The 24,318-nt window shown below is 37.0% G+C and overlaps 1 protein-coding gene across 8 annotated transcripts in view; it reads right to left on the reverse strand.

Annotated features, from left to right (window-relative positions):
• The window catches only part of RAB3IP (RAB3A interacting protein), a 56,601-nt gene that overhangs the window by 22,059 nt on the left and 10,224 nt on the right, over positions 1-24,318 (reverse strand). For 7 of the 8 annotated variants that reach the window (XR_009494412.1, XR_806676.4, XM_005206456.5 and 4 more), the window contains 3 exon segments: positions 18,184-18,459; positions 17,074-17,332; positions 1,634-1,729 (listed from right to left, as the gene is read on the reverse strand). Coding sequence is in view for 6 of the 8 variants with exons in the window: in XM_005206456.5 (XP_005206513.1) it covers positions 1,634-1,729; positions 17,074-17,332; positions 18,184-18,434 (606 nt within the window). In the remaining 2 variants the exon portion in view is untranslated. 8 annotated transcript variants of the gene reach the window in all.

Here is a 24,318-nt window from a genome sequence, read left to right on the forward strand (position 1 = left end):
CTAAGTCACCAAGAAAGCTCTCCAGATCTTTAATTTCCCACTATTTCTAAGCTTAAATTTATCTTCCTATTATCTCTGATAACTAGCTAACTAAACAAAAAAAAAAAGTTTTTAAACATTCATGAAAGAAAGACAGGTGAGAGAGCAAAGGGGTGTGAGCAGAGCGGGGCATGGAAAGCCCACACTTCTGAAAACATCCTCTGCAATATTACTTATAACAATAACAACTGTGGAATATACACTGGATAGATTATGATTTTCATTACACTGACTATGCAGTAACATGAAAAGATGTTATTTAAAGTACAAAATATATTAGGATTACAACTATGCAAGCAAATATGCATACCTAAAACTAAAAAAGATTCTGCATATACAAACATAACAAGGGTGAAGAAACGTTTCCCCTAAAATCCATTTTTACATTAAAAATTTTAAGAACAAATTTTCAGGGGAAAAAAGAAAATATTGGTAAAGTGATAATGACACTAGCCATTCTAGTAACACATCAATGTTTTTGATAAGGAGCCTCTGAAGGCTAAAGATCTTATAACCTAAAGGAAGTGCGCTAGGTAGTGGTTCTTAACCTAGAAAATAATATCCTCTCCCCACCCTCCACAAGGATACTTAAAAGTTGTCAAAATGATGAGGGAGTATTACTAGAATACTGGAAACACCATCAAGTGTTACAGTTAATTCTGTGTGTCAACCTGACTGGGCCCCAGGTGCCCAGGCATTTAAGGTAGATGTTCTGGATGTTTCTGTGAAGATGCTTCTGGATGAGCTAATATGTGAATTGGTAAAGTGAGTAAAGCAGATTGCCCTCCACAATGTGGGTGCTGCTCATCCAATCAGCTGAAGGCCTGTTAGAACAAAAAGGCTCATCCCCCAAAAGTAAGAGAGAATTCTTTCTGCTTTCAGACTCAAGTTTAAACACCAGCTCTTCCTGGGTCTCAAGCCTAACAGCCTTTGAACTAGAAACTAGAACTACATCATCAGCTCTCCTGGTTCTCTGGCCTCTGGACTGAGACTGGAACTACACCAGGGTCTCTAGTCTACCAACTCATCCTCCAGGTTTTGGACTTGCCAACCTCCTTACATAAGCCTCTTTCTACACATATATAGACATATGTATGTATAGACATGCATCCTATTGGTTCTGTTTCCTGGAAAACCCTGATTAATACAGCAAGGATGCTAATGTCCTACAATGTCAGTGGCACTCCTACTGAGAGACACTGCTTGAATCAGGGAGACATTCTGATCCTGTGGCAGGCTGGAGATAATGTTCCTCAAATCATCCCCTTTCAGAAAACTACCTCAAAGGTTTTCCACCTGTGTTATGGAATCATATAAAGTTACTTGAAAGCAGCCCCTAAATAGTTTGTAAAATCAAAATTAAAATTTACCTCCTCTCTTTTCATTCACATTTTTAAACCACGCGATTCTAGTAGCCCATAGTTTTTTACATCATTTTAAGTTGTAGCCTCTACATTTCTTAAATATTTTTTTAGAGGACTTACAAATACGCATGGAAGCTCAGCATATCTTTTTCAAGATTCCCTCAAATAATAATTCTATCAATATATAAAAATTAAGACATTGCTCTTGACCAAGACATAAATAGACCAACCTCAAATAGACTAGCTGTGAGTTCCTCCAACTCCTGTCCAAGTTGATCTCGTACTTTAGAAAGCCTCTCACACTCTTCATCTTTTAACTTCAGTTCCTATGAGAAATTGATCATTTTATTTTTTTTAATTTCCAAAGTTTGATGTTAGACTCAGAAGACTATATAATCTTTACTAATAAAATTATAAAATATTAATACTGCCCCCTCCTACAACATTCACACTGGAAGTTTTTATTTAGCACTTGCTATGTGGAAACAACCAGGCAAATCTAAAATTACAAATCATTCTAACTCACATATTAAATTTTCATAAAATATCCAAAGATTAAGTATAATTATTCATTACCTGTGAAAATAAACAATTAAAGAACTTCATTTTTTTCCCTTAACTTTGCTCTGAACATATTTGTTTCCATCAAGCAAGGAATTTCTTCAATTAACTCAGGTTCATTTCAATTAATGTTTAGTGAAGTTGTTTCATGTTTACCTTAACAATTGTTTACCTATAGATAATTTCATGTACCATACTGCAGTTAGTCTAAAAATGTCCATTAGGAGACTATACCCATTCATCACTGCAACCAGAGGCAAGCAATATATATTACATTTAAAATCAAGAAGAATATTAATGACAAAAATCCTGTATTTATACATAACTCCTCAACAGGTAATAAATAGATGCTAAAAAATTCCTTTATTAAGATGTTAAAATATGCCATTTAAAAAAAATTTTGTATGTAAATTTATCTTTCAAACTTATGAGATTAAAAAAAAATCCAAGCTCCCTATATATTGGCCACAGATACACTAATAAAATAATGAGTTAGTTGTGCTGTAATTGTGGTGGCAGCATAGTTTCTAAATTCTCCACCAACTCCTAAAATCACTGCAATGGTGACTGCAGTCATGAAATTAGAAGATGACTGCTTCTTGGCATGACAGCTATAACAAACCTACACAGTGTGTTAAAAAGCAAAGACATCACGTCACCAACAAAGGTTCATAGAGTTAAGGCTATGGTCTTTCCAGTAGTCATGTACAGATGTGACAGCTGGACCATAAAAAAGGCAGAGCACCAAAGAATGAATGCTTTCGAACTGCGGTGCTGGAGAAGACTCTTGAAAGTCCCTTGCACAGCAAGGAGATCAAATCAGTTAATCTTAAGGGAAATAAACCCTGAATACTCTTTGGAAGGACTGGTGCTGAAGCTGGAATTCCAATACTTTGGCCACCTGATGCAAACAGCTGACTCACTGGCAAAGACCCTGATGCTGGGAAAGACTGAAGGCAGAAGAAGAGGGCAAGAGAGGATGAGACGGTGGGATGGCATCACCGATTCAATACACATGAACTTGGGCAAACTCCAAGAGATGGTGAGGGACAGAGAAGCCTGGTGTGCTGCAGTCCATGGGGTCACGAAGAGTTGGACATGACTTGGTGACTGAACAACAACTCCTAAAAACCAAATACACCAACTGGGATATCAGAAGAAACCAATGACTACGTCTTCAACAAAACTAAGTAAAAGTGAATCCTCACAAATCTTAGACCCTGAGAAAATGTGGTTACACTGCCCAGACCACAGAATCAGCAGTTATGTGGAAGGGAGCACCAGAAGTGCTTCCATTCCCACAGAGTCCCAATATCCGCCTACCCTTCTGGTGGAGGTTTTAAGATTACAAGTGAATCTCCCTCACCTATGCTCTAAGTAATTTTCAAACTGCTGCTTTTGTGCTGGGTCTTAGGGTGAGTCTGCGTGTGAGTCTTTCAGATTGGAATCTCAATTCCCTAGAGCTTTTGGGTCTCTTGGACATATGCCCCATTGATTTTCAAAGCCAAATGTTTTGGGGCTTATCTGTCCACTGCAGATACCAGGGATTGAAGTACCTAATGTGGGGGCACAAACCCCTTGGGAAATCCAATTCATTTAAACATGAAAGACAAAAAAAAGATATGTGAAGTTACCATTATAAAAAAGTTAAACATAAAGCCAAGTCAGCTACAGGTAAAGAAAATCAGATAGGTATCAAATTTCAACAGCATTTTATGCTAAAAACAATGGAGTCACATTTTTAACATTCTCAAGGGAAAAAAAATGTGAGTTGAGAATTTCATATCCAGTCAAAGTATCCTTCAAATGTAAGACCAAAGACTAAAAGTTATAAACCTGTCACACTTTAGAAACTATATCTCCCATGAGCTTTCCAGAGTAATCAAGCAGTGAATGAGTTTCATATAATCAAGAAAAAAAAGGAGAAGCTTTAACATTAAAGACAGGGGATGAGAAACAAATGTATTTAACTGTAGAACTACAAATAAAAGATGAGGATACATAAAAATGAAAAGACAAGCCACAGACTGGGAGAAAATATTTGCAGAAGACATCTGATAAAGGACTGTTAACCAAAATATACAAAGAATTCTTAAAACTCAACAGTAAGAAAACAATTTGATTGAAAAGCGTGCAAAAGATCTGCAAAGACACCTTGCCAAAGTTATAGAGATGTCAAATGAACACAGGAAAAGATGTTCCATATTGTATGTCATCAGGGAAATGCAGACTACAGCAACAACATGATTCCACCATACACCTAGTAGAAGGACCAAAAAGCAGAACTACAACAATATATACTGACAAGGATGGGAGAGAACGGGAATTCTCATGCATTGCTTGTGGGAATACAAAATGGTACAGCCACTCTGGAAGACTTTCAGCAATTTTTTTGCAAAACCAAACATATTCTTACCACATGATCCAGTAATCATACTCCTTGGTATTTACCCAAAGGAACTGAAAACATAGCCACACAAAAGCCTGCACACAGATGTTTATACATTCATAACTGCCAAACTTGGAAGCAACCAAATATGCTTCAGTTAGGTGGATGAATAATTAAACTGTGGTATATCAATAACCTCAGATATGCAGATGACACCACCCTTATGGCAGAAAGTGAAGAGGAACTAAAAAGCCTCTTGATGAAAGTGAAAGTGGAGAGTGAAAAAGTTGGCTTAAAGCTCAGCATTCAAAAAACTAAGATCATGGCATCCGGTCCCATCACTTCATGTTAAATAGATGGGGAAACAGTGGCAGACTTTATTTTTTGGGGCTCCAAAATCACTGCAGATGGTGACAGCAGCCATGAAATTGAAAGACGCTTACTCCTTGGAAGGAAAGTTATGACCAACCTAGATAGCATATTCAAAAGCAGAGACATGACTTTGCCAACAAAAGTCCGTCTAGTCAAGGCTATGGTTTTTCCTGTGGTCATGTATGGATGTGAGAGTTGGACTGTGAAGAAGGCTGAGCACCGAAGAATAGATGCTTTTGAACTGTGGTGTTGGAGAAGACTCTTGAGAGTCCCTTGGACTGCAAGGAGTTCCAACCAGTCCATTCTAAAGGAGATCAGCCCTGGGATTTCTTTGGAAGGAATGATGCTAAAACTGAAACTCCAGTACTTTGGCCACCTCATGCGAAGAGCTGACTCACTGGAAAAGACTTTGATGCTGGGAGGGATTAGGGGCAGGAGGAGAAGGGGACGACAGAGGATGAGATGGCTGGATGGCATCACTGACTCAATGGATGTGAGTCTGAGTGAACTCCAGGAGTTGGTGATGGACAGGGAGGCCTGGCGTGCTGCGATTCATGAGGTCGCAAAGAGTCAGACACGACTGAGTGACTGAACTGAACTGTACTGAACCAATATCCAAACAACAAACCATTACTCAGCATTAAATGGAAATGAGCTATCAAGCCATGAACAGATATGGAGGAAAAGAAGTACATGACTAAATAAAATAATCTAATCTTAAAAGGCTGCATGCTGTATGATTCCAACTATATGACATTCTGAAAAGGGAAAACTGTGGAGATGGTAAAAAGATCAGCGGGCTGCCAAGGACTAAGAAGTAGGGAGGGATGAATAGGTAGAACCTAGAGGATTTTCGGAGAAGGCAAAGGCACCCCACTCCAGTACTCTTCCCTAGAAAATCCCATGGATGGAGGAGCCTGGTGGGCTGCCGTCCATGGGTTCGCTAAGAGTCAGACGCAACTGAACGGCTTCCCTTTCACTTTTCACTTTCCTGCATTGGAGAAGGAAATAGCAACCCACTCCAGTGTTCTTGCCTGGAGAATCCCAGGAATGGGGGAGCCTCGTGGGCTGCCATCTATGGGGTCACACAGAGTTGGACACGACTGAAGCGACTTAGCAGCAGCAGCAGAGGATTTTTGCAATGCAGAAGACCCGGGTTTGATTTCTGCGTTGGGAAGATTCCCTGGAGAAGGAAATGGCAACCCACTCCAGTATTCTTGCCTAGAGAATCCCACAGAGTAACCTGACAGGCTATAGTCCATGGGGTTGCAAGAGTCAGACATGACTTAGTGAATTTGATTTTTAGGACAGTGAAACTATTCATATACTATAATGACAGATATACATCATTATATTTTAGTCAAAACCTATAGAAAGTACAACACCAAAAGTGAATCCTAATGTAAACACTAATGTAAATGGGGGATAATCACATGTCAATTTAGGTTCACCAATTTTAATGAATGTACCATTCTGGGGCAAGATGTTCATAATGGGAGAGGCTATGCATATGTGAGGAAAGGGAACTTAGAGCAGCTCTGTACTTTCCTCTCAATTCTCCTATGAACCTAAAATTGATCTTTAAAAAGTCTGTTTTTTTTAAATGGAGATAAAGTTGAGAAAAGTTACATAAATGTTATAAGCCTTAGAAATGTAAAAACACACACACAAAAAACCCCGGCAAAATAGGAGAAAGAAGAAATCAAATTCACTAACTTCTTAAATATTAATTGGGAATAAAGGGATACAACTTGAAGCTCATAAATCAATTAGTATAAATCTGAACATATTTAACCCCATAGAAATTAAACTAGAATTAAATGATAGAGGCAAAGGAAAGAAACAGTTACTAGATAATTTTAGTGTTGCTTATAGTAGGGAATAAAGTCAGTATCTAAAGAAAGGCTAAGAGAAATTCTTTGATTAAAGATAACAACTAGAACAGAAATCAAACCTTCCAAAATACAAAAATGGAAAAAATAAAAAAAGGAAGAGAACACAAAGAAAACAGTACACATAGTGGAAAGCCTTGTATACACACACAGTAGACATGTGAAAGCTATGTGACAGAAACAAGCCCAAACACAGCATTTTTTTTCCAATAAACATATATATGTATAACTCACTTATTAAAAGAAAATGATTTTCAGACTGGCTAAAAGAGAAAAATCCATCTCTAGTCTCTATACAAGAGATACACCTAAAATAAGTAATTCAGATTAAAAATAGAAGGCTGAGTAGAAGTGTACTAAAAAATATAATACAAATAAAAACAAAACAGAGACCTCAATACTGATATCAGACACAGGGCAGAAGTCATTAAAGAAGATAAAAGAAACTTCATAATGCTAAAGACTACAACACAAAATGAAAACTTTACAATACTCTCAAATACAAAAGTAGATCTAAATAAATAGGAAGAAAGACATATTATGTTATTGAATAGAAAGCAGGAAGTCATCATAAAGATGCCAATTCTCCCTGAGTTTATAAATCTGTAAATGCATAAATTTAATACCAGGTCCTTCTGAACTCTAAAATTTCACAATTTTATAACTATATGTGAAACTGAGTCAATCCATTCAACATTTCCTACTATATAGGTATTATGGTAACCCTTCAGGATACCAACACCAAGACAGACACTGTTCTTTGAGAAGTTTCCAATCCTTAGAGCAATACATATATCATTCACAAAGGCAAATTCTTGAATCGTTCCCTACCATCTACCACAGTAAACCTCACCCTGATACTAAAGACCCTCTACAACATGTGCTCACTGTCCCTTCTCAGAGTTATTACCCTTGATCCACACTCTAAAACTCGAGTTAAACTGTTCTGATTTGTTCCTGTTTCATTTCCCTATTTGATCTCATCCACCTGGACTGCCATAAACGTTTGACTCTTTACGCTTCTAGATCCAACTCAATCTACCTGTATGAACTCAAGTTTGTATTTCATGTGAATACTTTTTAAAATGTCACTTGTACTTTTCATTATCAGTACCTTATACTGTAATACAGCTATATGAAATTAACTCCTTCAACAAACACTAATTTTGTGTTAACAATTCACTAGGTATTCATCAAGGATCTGGAAAGAGAAAAGGAAGGAGGCCTGCTTCATGCTTTTCACAAAGCCATAACCTACTAACAGTGGCAAATATTTAAATAGATTCACAAGGAAAAGGAAACAGGAAACAAATATTTAAACGGATTCACAAGGAACAGATTCACAAGGAAAAGTCCTGATAAGGATTATTATAGTGATACGCACATACTAGAAAAAGTAGGAGCTTGCCAAATGTAAAGACTAAAACAGCGTAAGCTATAGTAGCTAAAGACAGGGAAAGGTGGATGCCATAGTTAGATAATGTCAGAAAATTAGGTTTATGGTGAGTCCTGAAAAACCTTGGCTAAGAAAGTGGAACTTTAAAGAAAAGAGAATATCATCTCAAGGGCGATGGGAATTGAAGGATTTTAAACAGGATAGTGACAATCAGATTGCAATTCCAAACAGTAACTTGAACAGTGTGCTAGCTTAAAAAAAAAAATTAAAACAGGGAAAACAGTTAATTACTGCAATATTTTAGGCAACAGACACAAACTTAGAGTAGCAGTATTACAGAAAATAAACTTGAGAGACATTTAAAACAGAAAATCAGGACTCTGTAAGTATACGCCATCAAATTTAATGCTGTTCTTAAGATAAACATTTTATACATCAAGAGAGAAAAAATGCTGGCAATGAAACTATAATCTGATGAGGCATTTTTTTTTTTCAGTTAGAATTTTCATTTTGTACTTTACAGGAAGAAGTCTTTTAAACTGATGGAGACACAAATTTTTATCATATGTCATTCTCTTTTGTACCTTTCTCTTTGTTTTGATGTCATATCATAGTGAGATCCTTTTAAGATTTTTAACCCAGTAATTCACAGTAACAAATACAGCCCTCAACTCGCATAAACTCCACTGATTTAATAACAACATGAACAGCTATAAGCACAAGCAAACAATGACAACTGTCATGACTGTTGCCTAGCTGGGAGCAATTTTAAAACTCATATTGATTTCACAGATGTTAAAATGAGGAAAACATACAATTCAGAATCAATGAAACATTACCACATATACATGTCTTTTTTCCCCAACTAGTAAACATCTTTACTAGTAAAGTCTAATTTATTTTTTCCTCTACAGGGCCTAATAAACTTTTAAGTACACTGGTTACTCAAGAAATGTTTGTTCATTAAAGAACACAGCAAATGTTTATAAACAACCCTGGTCACAGTTAGTAGGGCCATGCCAAACATGGATTTGTAGAAGTATGTGTTTCGAATGACTTTCTCTGACTGCAAGCTATAATATTCCACTGGATTTTATTTTCTAAGTCATTTTCATTTTCTTTTAAGGAAGACTAATTAAAAGTTGAAAGCAAGACCTTATACCAGTAGGTCTCACACCTTAGTGAATATAAGAATCAAAGAAAGACTATGTATACCAGAAATTAATACAACACTGTGAATCAACTATACTTCAACTGAAAATGGAAAAAAAAAAAAAACAGAATCAATAGGATAGTTTATTGAACATGCATATACTCCAGCCTCAATACAATAATTCTTTTTCAACAGAATCTGGGGTCCACTCCAGGAATCTAAGTTTTAAAAAACATGTACTAAAACCCAACTTCTGCCTCAGGATTCCACCAAGAGCTGTTCTTCAGCAATGATCTGTAGAAGGCCAGAAGAAAAGACTGGCCTACATCACAAGAAGTGAAGGACTACATCACTATCTCCAGTGCATCTCTGCACTTGAAACTCAACCACCACACGTTTGGCCTCCCTGTGTACAGTACGGGTTTGTGCTGGTAAGCTGTTGCCCCACCAATGACTACATTTCCCAGTCCATCACACATTTAAGTGTCGGCATGAAACTGGCTCACACCAAAGAAATAAGAGTAAAAGTTACGTTTATCAATTCTAAGTTGAAGTTTTTTAGAAGCAGGTGTGCAACTCTTCTTTACCTTTCATCTCACTGGTTAGATACATATAATAAAACCCTAAAAGATCACAAAGATCCAAGATAGAAGAAACACAGATTCCTGAATTATTTCACAAAGAACTTCCTATGAACTATGAACATCTGCTTAAAAGTGTTAAGTGAATAAAAATGAACTTCTACCACGGTAAGTCACTAAAATTTAGAGGTACCTCACAAAGAGCTGCTGCTGCTACTACTAAGTCACTTTAGTCGTGTCCGACTCTGTGCGACCCCATAGACGGCAGCCCACCACGCTCCCCAATACCTGGGATTCTCCAGGCAAGAACACTGGAGTGGGTTGCCATTTCCTTCTCCATCCCTAACTAATATATTCTGTATGTGTCTACTTACACAACAGTGTAATGCATGCATATATTCATTTAATCAACAGAATGTGTTGAGAACATTTTATGTGCTCAAGATATAAGCAAAAACACATGTAATCCCAATCCTTGTGAAGCTCAAAATTACTGAAGTGTAAGTGTATACATCCATGTTGGGGTTAACTGGGATGGGGCAGAGCAATCAATACAAACAAACAAATAGAACTTTCACTCTCAATCAAGATAGAATAACTGGGATCATATTACCACCCTGAATGATACAACTAAAAAACTGGAAAAAACATATGAAATGATATTTAAGATACTTGATGTAGGCAAAAAAAAGTGATCCTCCAGAAATGTGAAATAATAAAGCAAAGCCTATCAGTCGTTCCAGCTTATCACCTGAAGAGATAAAAGCATTAGTAGATATGGATTACATGTTATTAAACTCTATTTCATATGTTTAAGAAGCTAAGACAAAGCACATTAAGTAAAATACTTAAAAGACCCAATCAAACTTTCAGTGATGAAGACTACCACGTCTGTGATAAAAATAATAATAATATACTATATAGAATTAACATATTAGATACTACAGGTGAGAAAAAAAAAATAGTGATACTGAAGACAGCAATAGAAATCATCCACAATTATATATAGAGAAAAAAAAAAAGATTAAAAAAATGAATGAATAGAGCACCAGAAGCAGTCTAATGTGCATGTATGAAAAGGCAAACTGATAGGACACTGAAAGAGGAACTCCCCAGGTCGGTAGGTGCCCAATATGCTACTGGAGATCAGTGGAGAAATAACTGCAGAAAGAATGAAGGGATGGAGCCAAAGCAAAAACAATACCTAGCGGAGGATGTGACTGGTGATAGAAGCAAGATCCGATGCTATAAAGAGCAATATAGCATAGGAACCTGGAATGTTAGATCCATAAATTAAGGCAAATTGGAAGTGGTCAAACAGGAGATGGCAAGAGTGAACGTCAATATTCTAGGAATCAGTGAACTAAAATGGACTGGATGGCTGAATTTAACTCAGATGACCATTATATCTACTACTGCAGGCAGGAATCCCTCAGAAGAAATGGAGTAGCCATCATGGTCAACAAAGCAGTCTGAAATGCAGTACTTGGATGCAATCTCAAAAAAGGACAGAATGTTTTCTGTTTGTTTCCAAGGCAAATTGTTCAATATCACAATGATCCAAGCCTATGCCCCAACCAGTAATGCTGAAGAAGCTGAAGTTGAACGGTTCTACGAAGATCTACAAGACCTTTTAGAACTAACACCCAAAAAAGATGTCCTTTTCATCATAGGACACTGGAATGCAAAAGTAGGAAGTCAAGAAACACCTGGAGTAACAGGCAAATCTGGCCTTGGAATATGGAATGAAGCAGGGCAAAGGCTAAAAGAGTTTTGCCAAGAGAACACACTGGTCATAGCAAACACCCTCTTCCAACAACACAAGAGAAGACTCTACACATGGACATCACCAGATGGTCAACACCGAAATCAGACTGATTATATTCTTTGCAGCCAAAGATGGAGAAGCTCTATACAGTCAGCAAAAACAAGACCAGGAGCTGACTGTGGCTCAGATCATGAACTCGTTATTGACAAATTCAGACTTAAATTGAAGAAAGAGGGGAAAACCACTAGACCATTCAGATATGACCTAAATCAAATCCCTTATGATTATACAGTGGAAGTGAGAAATAGATTTAAGGGACTAGATCTGATAGACAGAGTGCCTGATGAACTATCGACGGAGGTTCATGACATTGTACAGGAGACAGGGATCAAGACCATCTCCATGGAAAAGAAATGCAAAAAAGCAAAATGGCTGTCTGGGGAGGCCTTACAGATAGCTGTGAAAAGAAGAGAAACAAAAAGCAAAGGAGAAAGGAAAGAATCTGAATGCAGAGTTCCAAAGAATAGCAAGAAGGGATAAGAAAGCCTTCTTCAGCGATCAATGTAAAGAAATAGAGGAAAACAGAATGGGAAAGACTAGAGATCTCTTCAAGAAAATGAGAGATACCAAGGGAACATTTCATGCAAAGATGGGCTTGATAAAGGACAGAAATGGTATGGACCTAACAGAGGCAGAAGATATTAAGAAGAGGTGGCAAGAATACACAGAAGAACTGTACAAAAAAGATCTTCACGACCAAGACAATCACATTGGTGTCATCACTCACCTAGAGCCAGACATCCTGGAATGTGAAGTCAAGTAGGCCTTAGAAAGCATCACTATGAACAAAGCTAGTGGAGGTGATGGAATTCCAGTTGAGCTATTCCAAATCCTGAAAGATGATGCTGGGAAAATGCTGCATTCAATATGCCAGCAAATTTGGAAAACTCAGCAGTGGCCACAGGACTGGAAAAGGTCAGTTTGTATTCCAATCCCAAAGAATGCTCAAACTACTGCACAATTGCATTAATCTAACACGCTAGTAAAGTAATGCTCAAAATTCTCCAAGCCAGGCTTCAGTAATATATGAACCGTGAACTTCCAGATGTTCAAGCTAGTTTTAGAAAAGGTAGAGGAACCAGAGATCAAATTGCCAACATCCGCTGGATCATCGAAAAAGCAAGAGAGTTCCAGAAAAACATCTACGTCTGCTTTATGGACTATGCCAAAGCCTTTGACTGTGTGGATCACAATAAACTGTGGAAAATTCTGAAAGAGATGGGAATACCAGACCACCTGACCTGCCTCTTGAGAAACCTATATGCAGGTCAGGAAGCAACAGTTAAAACTGGATGTGGAACAACAGACTAGTTCCAAATACAAACAGGAGTACGTCAAGGCTGTATATTGTCACCCTGCTTATTTAACTTATATGCAGAGTACATCATGAGAAACACTGGGCTGGAAGAAGCACAAGCTGGAATCAAGACTGCCAGGAGAAATATCAATAACCTCAGATATGCCGATGACACCACCCTTATGGCAGAAAGTGAAGAGGAACTAAAAAGCCTCTTGATGAAAGTGAAAGTGGAGAGTGAAAAAGTTGGCTTAAAGCTCAATATTCAGAAAATGAAGATCATGGCATCTGGTTCCATCACTTCATGGGAAATAGATGGGGAAACAATGGAAACAGTATCAGACTTTATTCTTTTGGGCTCCAAAATCACTGCAAATGGTGACTGCAGCCATGAAATTAAAAGACGCTTACTTCTTGGAAGGAAAGTTATGACCAACCTAGATAGCATATTCAAAAGCAGAGACATTACTTTGCCAACAAAGGTCTGTCTAGTCAAGGATATGGTTTTTCCTGTGGTCATGTATGGATGTGAGAGTTGGACTGTGAAGAAAGCTGAGTGCCGAAGAATTGATGCTTTTGAACTGTGGTGTTGGAGAAGACTCTTGAGAGTCCCTTGGACTGCAAGGAGATCCAACCAGTCCATCCTAAAGGAGACCAGTCCTGGGTGTTCATTGGAAGGACTGATGCTGAAGCTGAAACGCCAATACTTTGGCTACCTCATGCCAAGAGTTGACTCATTGGAAAAGACTCTGATGCTGGGAGGGATTGGGGGCAGGAGGAAAAGGGGACAACAGAGGATTAGATGGCTGGATGGCATCATCGACTTGATGGACATGAGTTTGGGTGAACTCCAGGAGTTGGTGATGGACAGGAAGGCCTGGCGTTCTGCGATTCATGGGGTCGCAAAGAGTCAGACACGACTGAGCTACTGAACTGAACTTAATGTGCATGTAACAGGAGTCCCAAAGGAGAGGAGAGATAGAGGAGGTATGCAAATGCTTTTGAAGAAGTAATGGCCAAATTTCCCAATTTCTATGAAAAAAAAAGCAACCTACCCACTTAAGAAGATCAACAAATTCCAAGCTCAAGAAACCTGAAAAGGACTACAACAGGGCACACCATAATCAAATCATTTGCAGCCAATGATTGAGAGAACTATCACATCACAGGAGAGAGAAACAAAAGTAAGGATAACAGTTGACTTTTCATGAGAAACAGTGCAAGCTAGACCACAATGGAGCAACACCTTCAAAATAATGATACTGATAGAAAAAAATTATCAACCTGAAATGCTTTAGCTGGTGAAAATACATTCAAAAACAAAGATGAAAAAAAGATCTTTCAAGATACACAATAGCTTAAAAAAAATTTATCAGCAGCATACAACAAAAAATCTTAGGATCCCTTTCAAGTAGAAGGAAAATGTTACGAGATGGAAATCTGGATCCACATAAAGGAATGAAAAGCACTAGAAATGGTAACTACATGGGAAATATAAGGATTCTGACAATTTAAACAGGCTTCCCAGGTGGCACTAGTCCACCTGCAAATGCAGGTAGACAAGAGAGACACAGGTTCGATCCCTGAGTTGGGAAGATGCCCTGGAGAAAGGCACGGCAACCCACTCCAGTATTCTTGCCTGGAGAATCTCATGGACAGACGAGCCTGGAGGGCTTCAGTCCATAGGGTCACAGAGAGTCAGACACAACTAAAGTGACTTAGCATGCATAGCATGCATACGGATTTTTAAATCCCTTTAAAATAACCAGTTGTTTAATGAAAAAATAAGCTAAATGTATCCTGAAATTTAAAATATACGAAGAAGTAAAATACATGGTAATCACAGCATAAAAACTGAAAGGGGGAAATAAAAGTACACTTGACCTCTGAGCAACATGGGTTTGAACTGCACATGTCCATTTACATGTGGATTTTTTTTTCAATAAATACATCCTACAGTACCACACAATCCATGACTGACTGACTCCAAGGGTGTGGAACTATATATACAAAGGGCTGACTGGAAATTCATATGCAGATTTTCAACCACAGGGGTTAGTACCCCTAAGTCCACATTGTCCAAGGGTCAAATATATTTTTGTAAGTTCTTATATATGAAGTAGTATAATATCACTAGAAAGTAGAGACTGATGAAAGATGCATATAATAAACCCTAAAGCAATCATGAAATTAGCAGAAAGACGACATATAACTGATAAACCAACAGAGCAAAGATGAAATCACAAAACTATATAGAATTAATCCAAAAGGCATAAAAGGGAAAGGGGGGAAATAAACATAAGAGACAGAAAACAAACAGTAAGTTGGCAGATTTAAACCAAACTATATCAAATTAAATGTAAATAGTCTAACATAAGCACACCAATTAAAAGGCAGAGATTATTAGAAAGGATTAAAAAAAAGATCTAATGATGTGCTGCCTACAAGAAAACCCACTTTAAACAGGGAGACAAAAATTGGTTAAAAGTAAAAGAATGGAAAAATGGGAACTGTCTAGCCACTCTTAAAATAATCATCAAAATAAAAAGAATGACTACTGACATAATTTGATTCACATGTTGCTATAATCCAGGAAATATTTTCATATTCAACAGTCCTTTACAAGTCTTAAGCTCTAAGTAAGTATCAATACTATCTTGTATTCTTCATAACAGAATTCACCATTTGCATGTGTTCACACATCATTATCATTTCAATTATGTCAACAGTACTTCTAAATAAAACAAACTAAAAATTTCAAAACAAATTTTCAACCTGAGCTAAGAAATTAGCAATATATCCTGATGAATAAGTAACCACAATGTATTCTCAAACATGGATATGTATGTCCAGTAGTTCACTTCTATATAAATTGTGACTTCACTTAATATTCTGTGCTAAGACAAGAGAGTCTGAGCCAGAGGACATAGGCCAAATATGACTACATCTCACCACACCCCCTACCTTTGGGGAAAAGTTTAAAAGAATATTGATTTTTCTTTCTGATATATTCAACCAAAAATGTTTTAACATCTCTTTATGGCTGTTTAACCATCAGCCATCCATTGAAGCATTTATAGAAACATATACACACCAGGCATTGTACCTTATTATCTAGGCACCAGGGATACCAAATCAGTGTTATACTCCTGAGAAACAAGTCTGTTGGGGGAGAAAATGGGAATATATATTTGTAAAATGTCATAATATGTGGAAATTATGTTAGAGAATGATTTCCCTATCTTCTCAACTTTCTGAATGTGAACTGGTCCATTTCACCTTAGTGTGAAATTTATATACATAGAGCTGTTTGTATTATTCCTTTACTATACTTTTAATGTCTGCAGGGTCTGTAGTGATATCCCCTATTTCATTCCTGCTATTGTGTCTTCTATTCTTGTTTTTTTCGGTCTTGTTAGAGGCTTGTCAACTTTACTGATCTTTTTAAAGAACCAGCACTTTGTTTTGTTCATTTTCTCTACTTTTTATGTTACCAATTTCATTGTTTCTGCTTTTTATTATTTTCTTCCTTCTGCCTGCTTCTGGTTTTATTTTGCTCATCTTTTTCTAGTTTTTTGAAGTGGGAGACTAGATTGTTGATTTGAAACTTTTCCTTTTCTCTAATGTATAAATACTTAGTGCTACAAATGTCTCTTTAAAGTTTAATTACAGCCTCAGAAAAAGAAAGAAATTTAGTCACAAATTCGGGAATATCAGAAATTTAAAAGATGAGCATGTGAGAAATAGAACAAATTATGAAAATAGACAAATCTCCAAGTTAAGATACAGAAAACATTCAAATTCAGCTGAATAGCACAGCATTATAACTAAAACTATTCCTCAAAATGTAGTGACTTGGACCTAATGGCTTCAAGTAAATAATCACAAAATCAACCACGTGTAGAGAGGAAAAAAAACCACACACAGAACGTAACTCCCCAAATCTGCACTACAGAAAATGCAAGAGAAGGAAAGGGAAAAAAAAGAATTAGAGTCTCTTTTCTTCCATTCGTATTCTTGGATGAGCTTCTTTACTATTGAGACCAATTCAAAGATTCCTAAATGCTGCCCAACAGCAACTGAGACTGCGCATATGCAAAAGAAAAGTGTAGAACTATAATGATTTCACTTGAGTTGCCCCCATGGACAGATATTCATTTTGAATGTAACATATAGAAGAATAAAATATATTTTTGCTTACCCTCTGAGCTTTTGCAAGTTCTTCTTTTAATCTTTCATAGCCCTTTTCTCTAACTTCCAAAACAGATGGGCTTCGTAAGCGGGACAGACTATCAGTACTCAACCCAAAAATATCATCACTGCCATCACAAGCTTCTGTTATAGTAGCACCCTGTAAAAACTCCCTCTCTGCACTACAGTTGTCCTTTCTTGTAGTTAATTTAAGTATCCCAGCTGTGACTCCAGAGGTAGAACAAGGTGCTGGATCTGTACCATGGATGCTGTAAAGGAGAGTTCAAACAAACATCAGCATGTGCTCAAGTATTAACTGGCATACACACACATGCCTATAACTGCATTATCCAATTTGTTCACCACCAAAACTAATTAATAGTATGTCCAGAGCCAAAGCAACATCTCAAGTCCTTCATAGCCATATATGGCTAATGGCTATCATCTTAAATAGCACAGAGAATATTTACATCATGCCAGAAAGTTCTATTGGATAGTGATACTCTAGAACAGGGGTCTGCAAACTAAATGTAGAATAAATCCAGCCTGCCACCTGTTCCCTGAAGGCCCACAAGCCAAAAATGATTTTTACATTTTCAAATGGTTGAAAATAATCAAAATAATAATATTTTGTGGCTCGAGAAAATTATATAATTTCTTGAACCAAAATTCAAGGTTCATATACAAAGTTTTACTGGCGCTTATCCATTTACATACTGCTTATGACTATTTTTGGAGAAGGAAATGGCAACCCACTCCAGTATTCTTGCCTGGAGAATCCCATGGATGGAGGAGCCTGGCAGGCTATAGTCCACAGGGTTGCAAAGAGTCAGACACGACTGAGTGACTTCACTTTTATGACTACTTTCACACTTTAATAGTCACGTCCAGCAGTACAAACAGAGACTGTGTAGCCCACAAAGCCTGAAATATTTGCTATTTGGCCCTTTACATAAAAAGTCTGCGACTCCTGCTCTTGATCATTAATATGTATTGCTCTTCATAAACAACATTATATTATTCAAATTTTCTAAAATAATAAAACTTAAAATAAGTTAACCAAGCAAAATTCATTTGTTTAATACAATGCTCTAAAACAAGCATCTTGATTCTCTCCTACCTGCCACTGGATATTTCCGCACAATTTAAACGTCTGGGGGAGGAATACACAGGTTGTGTAGGAAGGTCAGAAACATCTAAGGCATTAGCCTGGATCGGGGTGGAGCACAAAGCTGAAGGATGTGGCCGGTAGATGACACTAGGTGAGGTAGTCTGCTCTTGAGTTCCCGGTTCATACACAGCAAGAAGGTCTGGAGAAGTAGGTGAAGCGAGGTTCACTTCATGGAAGCCTTCCAAGGGGTCATTAGCCATAGCAAAAGCCTCATCATAGAACAACCTACATTTAAAAACAGAAAATTATTTTGAGATAGTGACATTTAAAATTAAAGTAAGATGTACATTTATAGAATGTGTTTAACAGTCCATTATAAAATATAAACTTAAACAGAAAAAAACTACATTCATTTAAAATTTAATAAGTGACCTCAGAGGATAAATACTATAAAAGGCAAATGATCTGATTCAAAATAAACTTGAAAGTGATGGATAACACTGTTACAGTAAGTAATTAATAAGTAACAATGAGGAATGAATAAAAATTTGCTTGATATTAACTTTGCTATCATATGTGTCTTTGGTTAAAAAAAGAAGAGGCAGTAAAGACAGACAGATACACACACTCAGAGAGACTAGGTTCAATGAACTATTCTGTTCTGCTTCAAAGAAAGTCACATGTGACTGGATGACTCAATGTTTTCTCTTCTTTTATTTTGAAATAATTTCAGACTTACAAAAAGTTGCAGAGATATATATATATTTCACCCACATTATGAAACTGTTAACATTTTAGAACCATTTGAGAATAGATTTTATGCATGATACCCATTACCCCTTAACATCTCAGTATGTATATCCTACGTAACACATCACCAAAATCAGGATGTTATTAACACTGATCACTATTACCATCTAAACAACAGGCCCCAATCAAAGTTCACTGATTATCCTAATAATGTTTTCAATAGGCCCAGGATCCAACCAAGAATAATGCATTACATTTCTCTAAGCCTTAAATTTTCCCTCTAACGGGATGAGAATGGGGATAATAATACTCCCTTCATCAGGCTGCAGTGAGGATTGAGGGAGAAAACCCACATAAAGTATTTAGTAATGTACTATGCATCTGGCACAGAGTACAACTCAATAAATATGTTATCAGTCAGCCATTAACAGTAATATGCATGCTTCAGTTTCTCCATAAGTAAAAAATATTTCATAAACTATACAACTATAAAACAAAATTTATATGAAAACTAAAAAGTATACCACTCAAGTTTTTCACTTAAAAAAATATAAAGAAATCTTATAAACTGTTATTGATTTCCCACTGTCTAAAGAATAAACTCTGAACTTGTTATTCTGAAAATCAAGGTCTTCTATGTCAACTCAATCTCTCTTCTCAATTGTTTCTTTTTTACAACAGTACTTTGATAATCATGACTAACACTTTCCCCAAACTTCGAAAAAATCCCAAACACAGCATTACTACAGCACATTATTTCATTATAAAATACAAAAAAATATATTAAACTGAAAAATTTTACTCTCTCATATTCTTAATTAAAAAGTGTTAAAAAAATAAGACAAGTAAGGAGAAGGCAATGGCACCCCACTCCAGTACTCTTGCCTAGAAAATCCCATGGACGGAGGAGCCTGGTGGGCTGCCATCTATGGGGTCGCACAGAGTAAGACACGACTGAAGTGACTTCACTTTCACTTTTCACTTTCATGCACTGGAGAAGGAAATGGCAACCCACTCCAGTGTTCTTGCCTGGAGAATCCCAGGGACGGGGGAGCCTGGTGGGCTGCCATCTATGGGGTCGCACAGAGTCAGACACGACTGAAGTAACTTACCAGCAGCAGCAATAGCAGCAGCAGTTACTATAGGATTATAAATGATGATTTTAAGTATACGGGAGGATGTGCATAGGATACATGCTGATACTGTGTCATTTTATATAAGGGACTTGAGCATCCGGGAATTCTGATATGGGGTGGGAGTGAGTCTTGAAACCAATGCCCTGTGGGTAGGTACTCAGGGACAACTGTATATGGACAATCAAAACCCTAACTATTAAATCTGCATATACCAAATTTCAAATCCAATGAATGTTTTCTTTATTGTAGTAAACAGTAATTTCAGTCCTTAAAATGAAACTAAACTTTGCTTTTTTTACCCAAAATATTCACTATGCCAAAAGGAAGATCATATCAACAAGGAATTTAAAGTATTTAACATTCAATTTTAATTTATTACCTTTCCCTAAAATAATATTTTTCATTCATTGTTCATAATACACACACAAACACAAAAGCAAACATCTAAACCTGAATATTTCATATTCAAGTGAATATAGTTTATCAATCAATTCACTCAACATGAGAAATAAGGTTTTCATTAAACACTGACATTTTATCAGGAACCATGATACTTTTTCTTTGATCTCATATACTCCTAATTCACCTCTATATACCTGAGAGGTTCACTGAATCATCGTGGGAAAGTATTTGCATTTCTGGAAATGTAAAATGGCACAAACCCTATGGAGGAAAATTTGACAATATCCACAAAATGACAGTCATTGAATCTATGACCCAGCATGCCCACTTGACAGGGCTTTATCCCAAATATAAATGGGCAAAATAAAAAAGAAAAGATATATTCATAAGGCCAACAGCACTAGCAAAAGACTGACTGACTGAACCAACAGAGGCACATCCTCATCAGGAAGCACTATATAGCTATAAAAATAAATGAGCAATACCCACATACTGCTATGAGGGAAACCTGAGAATACACTGACACTGAAAAACAAGCAGTATATAATAAGCTACCTTTTATATAAGAAAGGGGAACGTACAAATTTATATGTATATAATTATATATATTTCTATGTACTTATATTTTAGAAATAGAAGGATACACCAAAAATTAATTTTAAAAAAAGTTATGTTTAGGAAAAGGGCAAGAACAGGAAGAGGAGACAGGCATAAAACCTAGACTTTTCCAAATGTACCCTACTTTATAGATATGAATTTGAACTTGGAACCATGTACATAAGGCAAAATTAGATTTTTTTTTAAATCTTTAAAATAGAAGATGAATCTAGCTCCATTTGGTACTTTACAACATTGAGAAGAACTATTTCAAATGACTTTAAAACACAGTAATAAAACTGTATATCCCCAGTGGCATATATTCTAAGAACAAAAGGAAATTTAAAAAATAATACACTATTTTCAGTAATCGTATTAGTAATGTTGATACTGCTATTCTGAAACTATTGTATAAGATTAAACAATATCATTCATAACTAAAATTTTCAGCATATGAGAAAAGAGACACAAATACAAAATCAAGGAATTTAAAACTCTGAAGTCCTAAATTTGAAACAGAAATACCAGGAAAATCTCTTCTATTTATAAAAATGCCTACCTTTATCTGCTGAAAAGGTATAAGAGCAGTAACCAACTCAGGAGCAATGCGCACCTCTTATGCCCAAAGCAGTATTATATCCTACCAAAAAAAAGAACAGTGGCAACTCTGAGGAATGGCTGATCCCAGGCCCGGGGCAGTAATATACAAAAGGATCTTGGAACATCTTGTTTTACCAGGAAGCAAGAAAGCTATCAAAGACTACTGGAGAGGTATCAAAGGACTCCCACTAACCAAAGATGGGACAACCTGAACATCAAAAAGGACAATCTCTGTTAAAAACAAACAAACAAAAAAACCCAGTTTTAAGCTCAAGGTTTCATGATTATACTAAAAATAAAGCAAACAAAAATAAATCTCACTGACTCCTTTTGATCAGTACCATGTAACCAAAACACTATTTTGAAAACTGGTAAAATAAAGAATCCAGTATTTATCCTGACTTTCCAATATATCAGAGAACTAAGAGTTTATGAGGAAAAGTTCTTCTTTTCAAAAAGTCCCACTTAATAACTTTGTATTCTTAATGAAACAATGAGTCTAGACAACAATTATCAACAACTATTAAAGCCCTAAGGTAAAATCTGGGGGACTTTATAATTAATGGATCAAAATGACAGTACTTGAACTCACTGATGACTTAATATCACAAAAAGGGAGAAAATCATAAGTTATGAGAATTATGTGGTAAAAAAGAGAAGAACACTACCACCATTCATGAAGTATTCTTGACCCCCTCCCCTAATAAAAAGAAAATGACCTCAATTCAATTAACTCTCTAGGTGATTATCAGTTTGTAGGAAATACAGAGCACAGTGTGTGCGGGCTCAGTCATGTCCGACTCTCTGCAATGCCAGGGACTGCAGTCCACCAGGCTCTTCTGTCCATGGAATTTTCCAGACAAGAGTACTGGAGTGGGCTGCCATTTCCTACGCCAGGGATCTTCCCAAGACAGGGATCAAACCTGAGTCTCCCGTGTCTCCTGCATTGGCACACCTTTACCACTGCGCCACCTGGGAAGCCCAACAGAGGGTAAAACAACATATTAATAATAGCACCATAAGGACAAAAACAGCAAAACCCAGACTTTGGGAAACTCTACTGGATAAATCACCTGGTTTTTTCCATAAATAAAAATGGGGGGGTGGGAATTTATAAAGAGACTTAAGACATAAAGAGATATAATATGGGGACCTTGTTTGAATTATCTGAATTAACCAACTATAAAAACATTATGAAAAAAAAATCAATGGAACCTGAACACTGGATATTACTGATATTATTATGAATTATTGTCAGTTTTTAGAGATAATAATGGTATGATGGTTATGTGAAAAAAACTTATCCTTTAGGGATACTACAGAAAAACAGAAGAAATAAAATTCCTTAGATTTGCTTCAAAATAATCCAGGGGAGAAGGATGGTATGGGGAGCTAAGTCATCCAACTACCAGTACCAATTTCACAGGATTTCAGAGCTGTTTCTCCCTTCAGTTCAGTTCAGTTGCTCAGTCACGTCCGACTTTTTGCGACCCCATGGGCTGCAGCACCCCAGGCTTCCCTGTCCTTCACCAACTCCCAGAGGGTGCTCAAACTCATGTTCATCAAGTCGGTGATGCCATCTATTTACTGAGCATTTACTTAATAGCAGGTATAGTGCCAGTACATGTATAGCTGAGGAAGCTGCAGCTCAGGGCAACCAGGATTAAAATCTCTGGCTTTTGGGACTTCAGAGTCCTAGCTCTTAACCACACCACACTTATCACCACTAGAATTGCTTTCCTTTTCCACTGTTAGACGGTTCATGTAAAAATGTTTCTCCTTAAGTTGAATTAAAATCCATTAGGTGGCTCAGACGGTAAAGTGTCTGCCTGCAATGCCGGAGACCCGGGTTCAGTCCCTGGGTTGGGATGATCCCCTGGAGAAGGAAATGCAGCCCACTCCAGTATTCTTGCCTGGAAAATTCCATGGACGGAGGAGCCTGGTAGGCTACAGTCCATGGGGTCGCAAAGAGTCATACACAACTGAGCCAGTTCACTTCACATCCCTGCAACACCCACTCTATTTTTCCTATAAACATTCAACTGTTCTTTCAATGAGTTTTCACAGAGAGTCTACTATGTGCCAGGCTCTGGAGAAAGAAGATGGTAAATCATCTCTGCTCCCAAATAGTATCAATATAGTAGGAGACAATGACAATTAGAGGCAATGACACAGTGTGATAAACGCCAAAGAATAAGCAAAGGCTACTAAGAGACCACACAAGAAGGCCAAATAAATCAGAAGGAAAAGACTCCCAGAAAAAAGTAAACCCAAAGAAATAGGAAATAATGAGAAAGATAAAGAGCCCTTGGAAGGACTTTTCAGGCATGTCTAAGGTGTAAAAGTAAAGCATTTGTGGAAAATGTTCCATAAACTGGAGCACAGACTAGGAACATAAGATCCAAACCTCAAAGAGAGGCAGGTTTGAACCCTGGTAGTTCAGTCAGTAAAGAACCTGTATCCTGTGCAGGAAACCCAGGTCCGATCCCTAGATCAGGAAGATCCCCTGGAGAAAGAAATGCCAAACCACTACAGTATCCTTGCCTATAAAATCCCATAGACAGAGGAGCCTGATGGGCTACAGTTCATGGGTTCCCAAAGAGTCAGGCACGACTGAGCGACTAACACTTTTCCTTTTCTATCAAATTACTGGGCCAAT

The sequence above is a fragment of the Bos taurus genome, chromosome 5, assembly GCF_002263795.3.
Source record: "Bos taurus isolate L1 Dominette 01449 registration number 42190680 breed Hereford chromosome 5, ARS-UCD2.0, whole genome shotgun sequence".
Taxonomy (NCBI): domain Eukaryota; kingdom Metazoa; phylum Chordata; class Mammalia; order Artiodactyla; family Bovidae; genus Bos; species Bos taurus.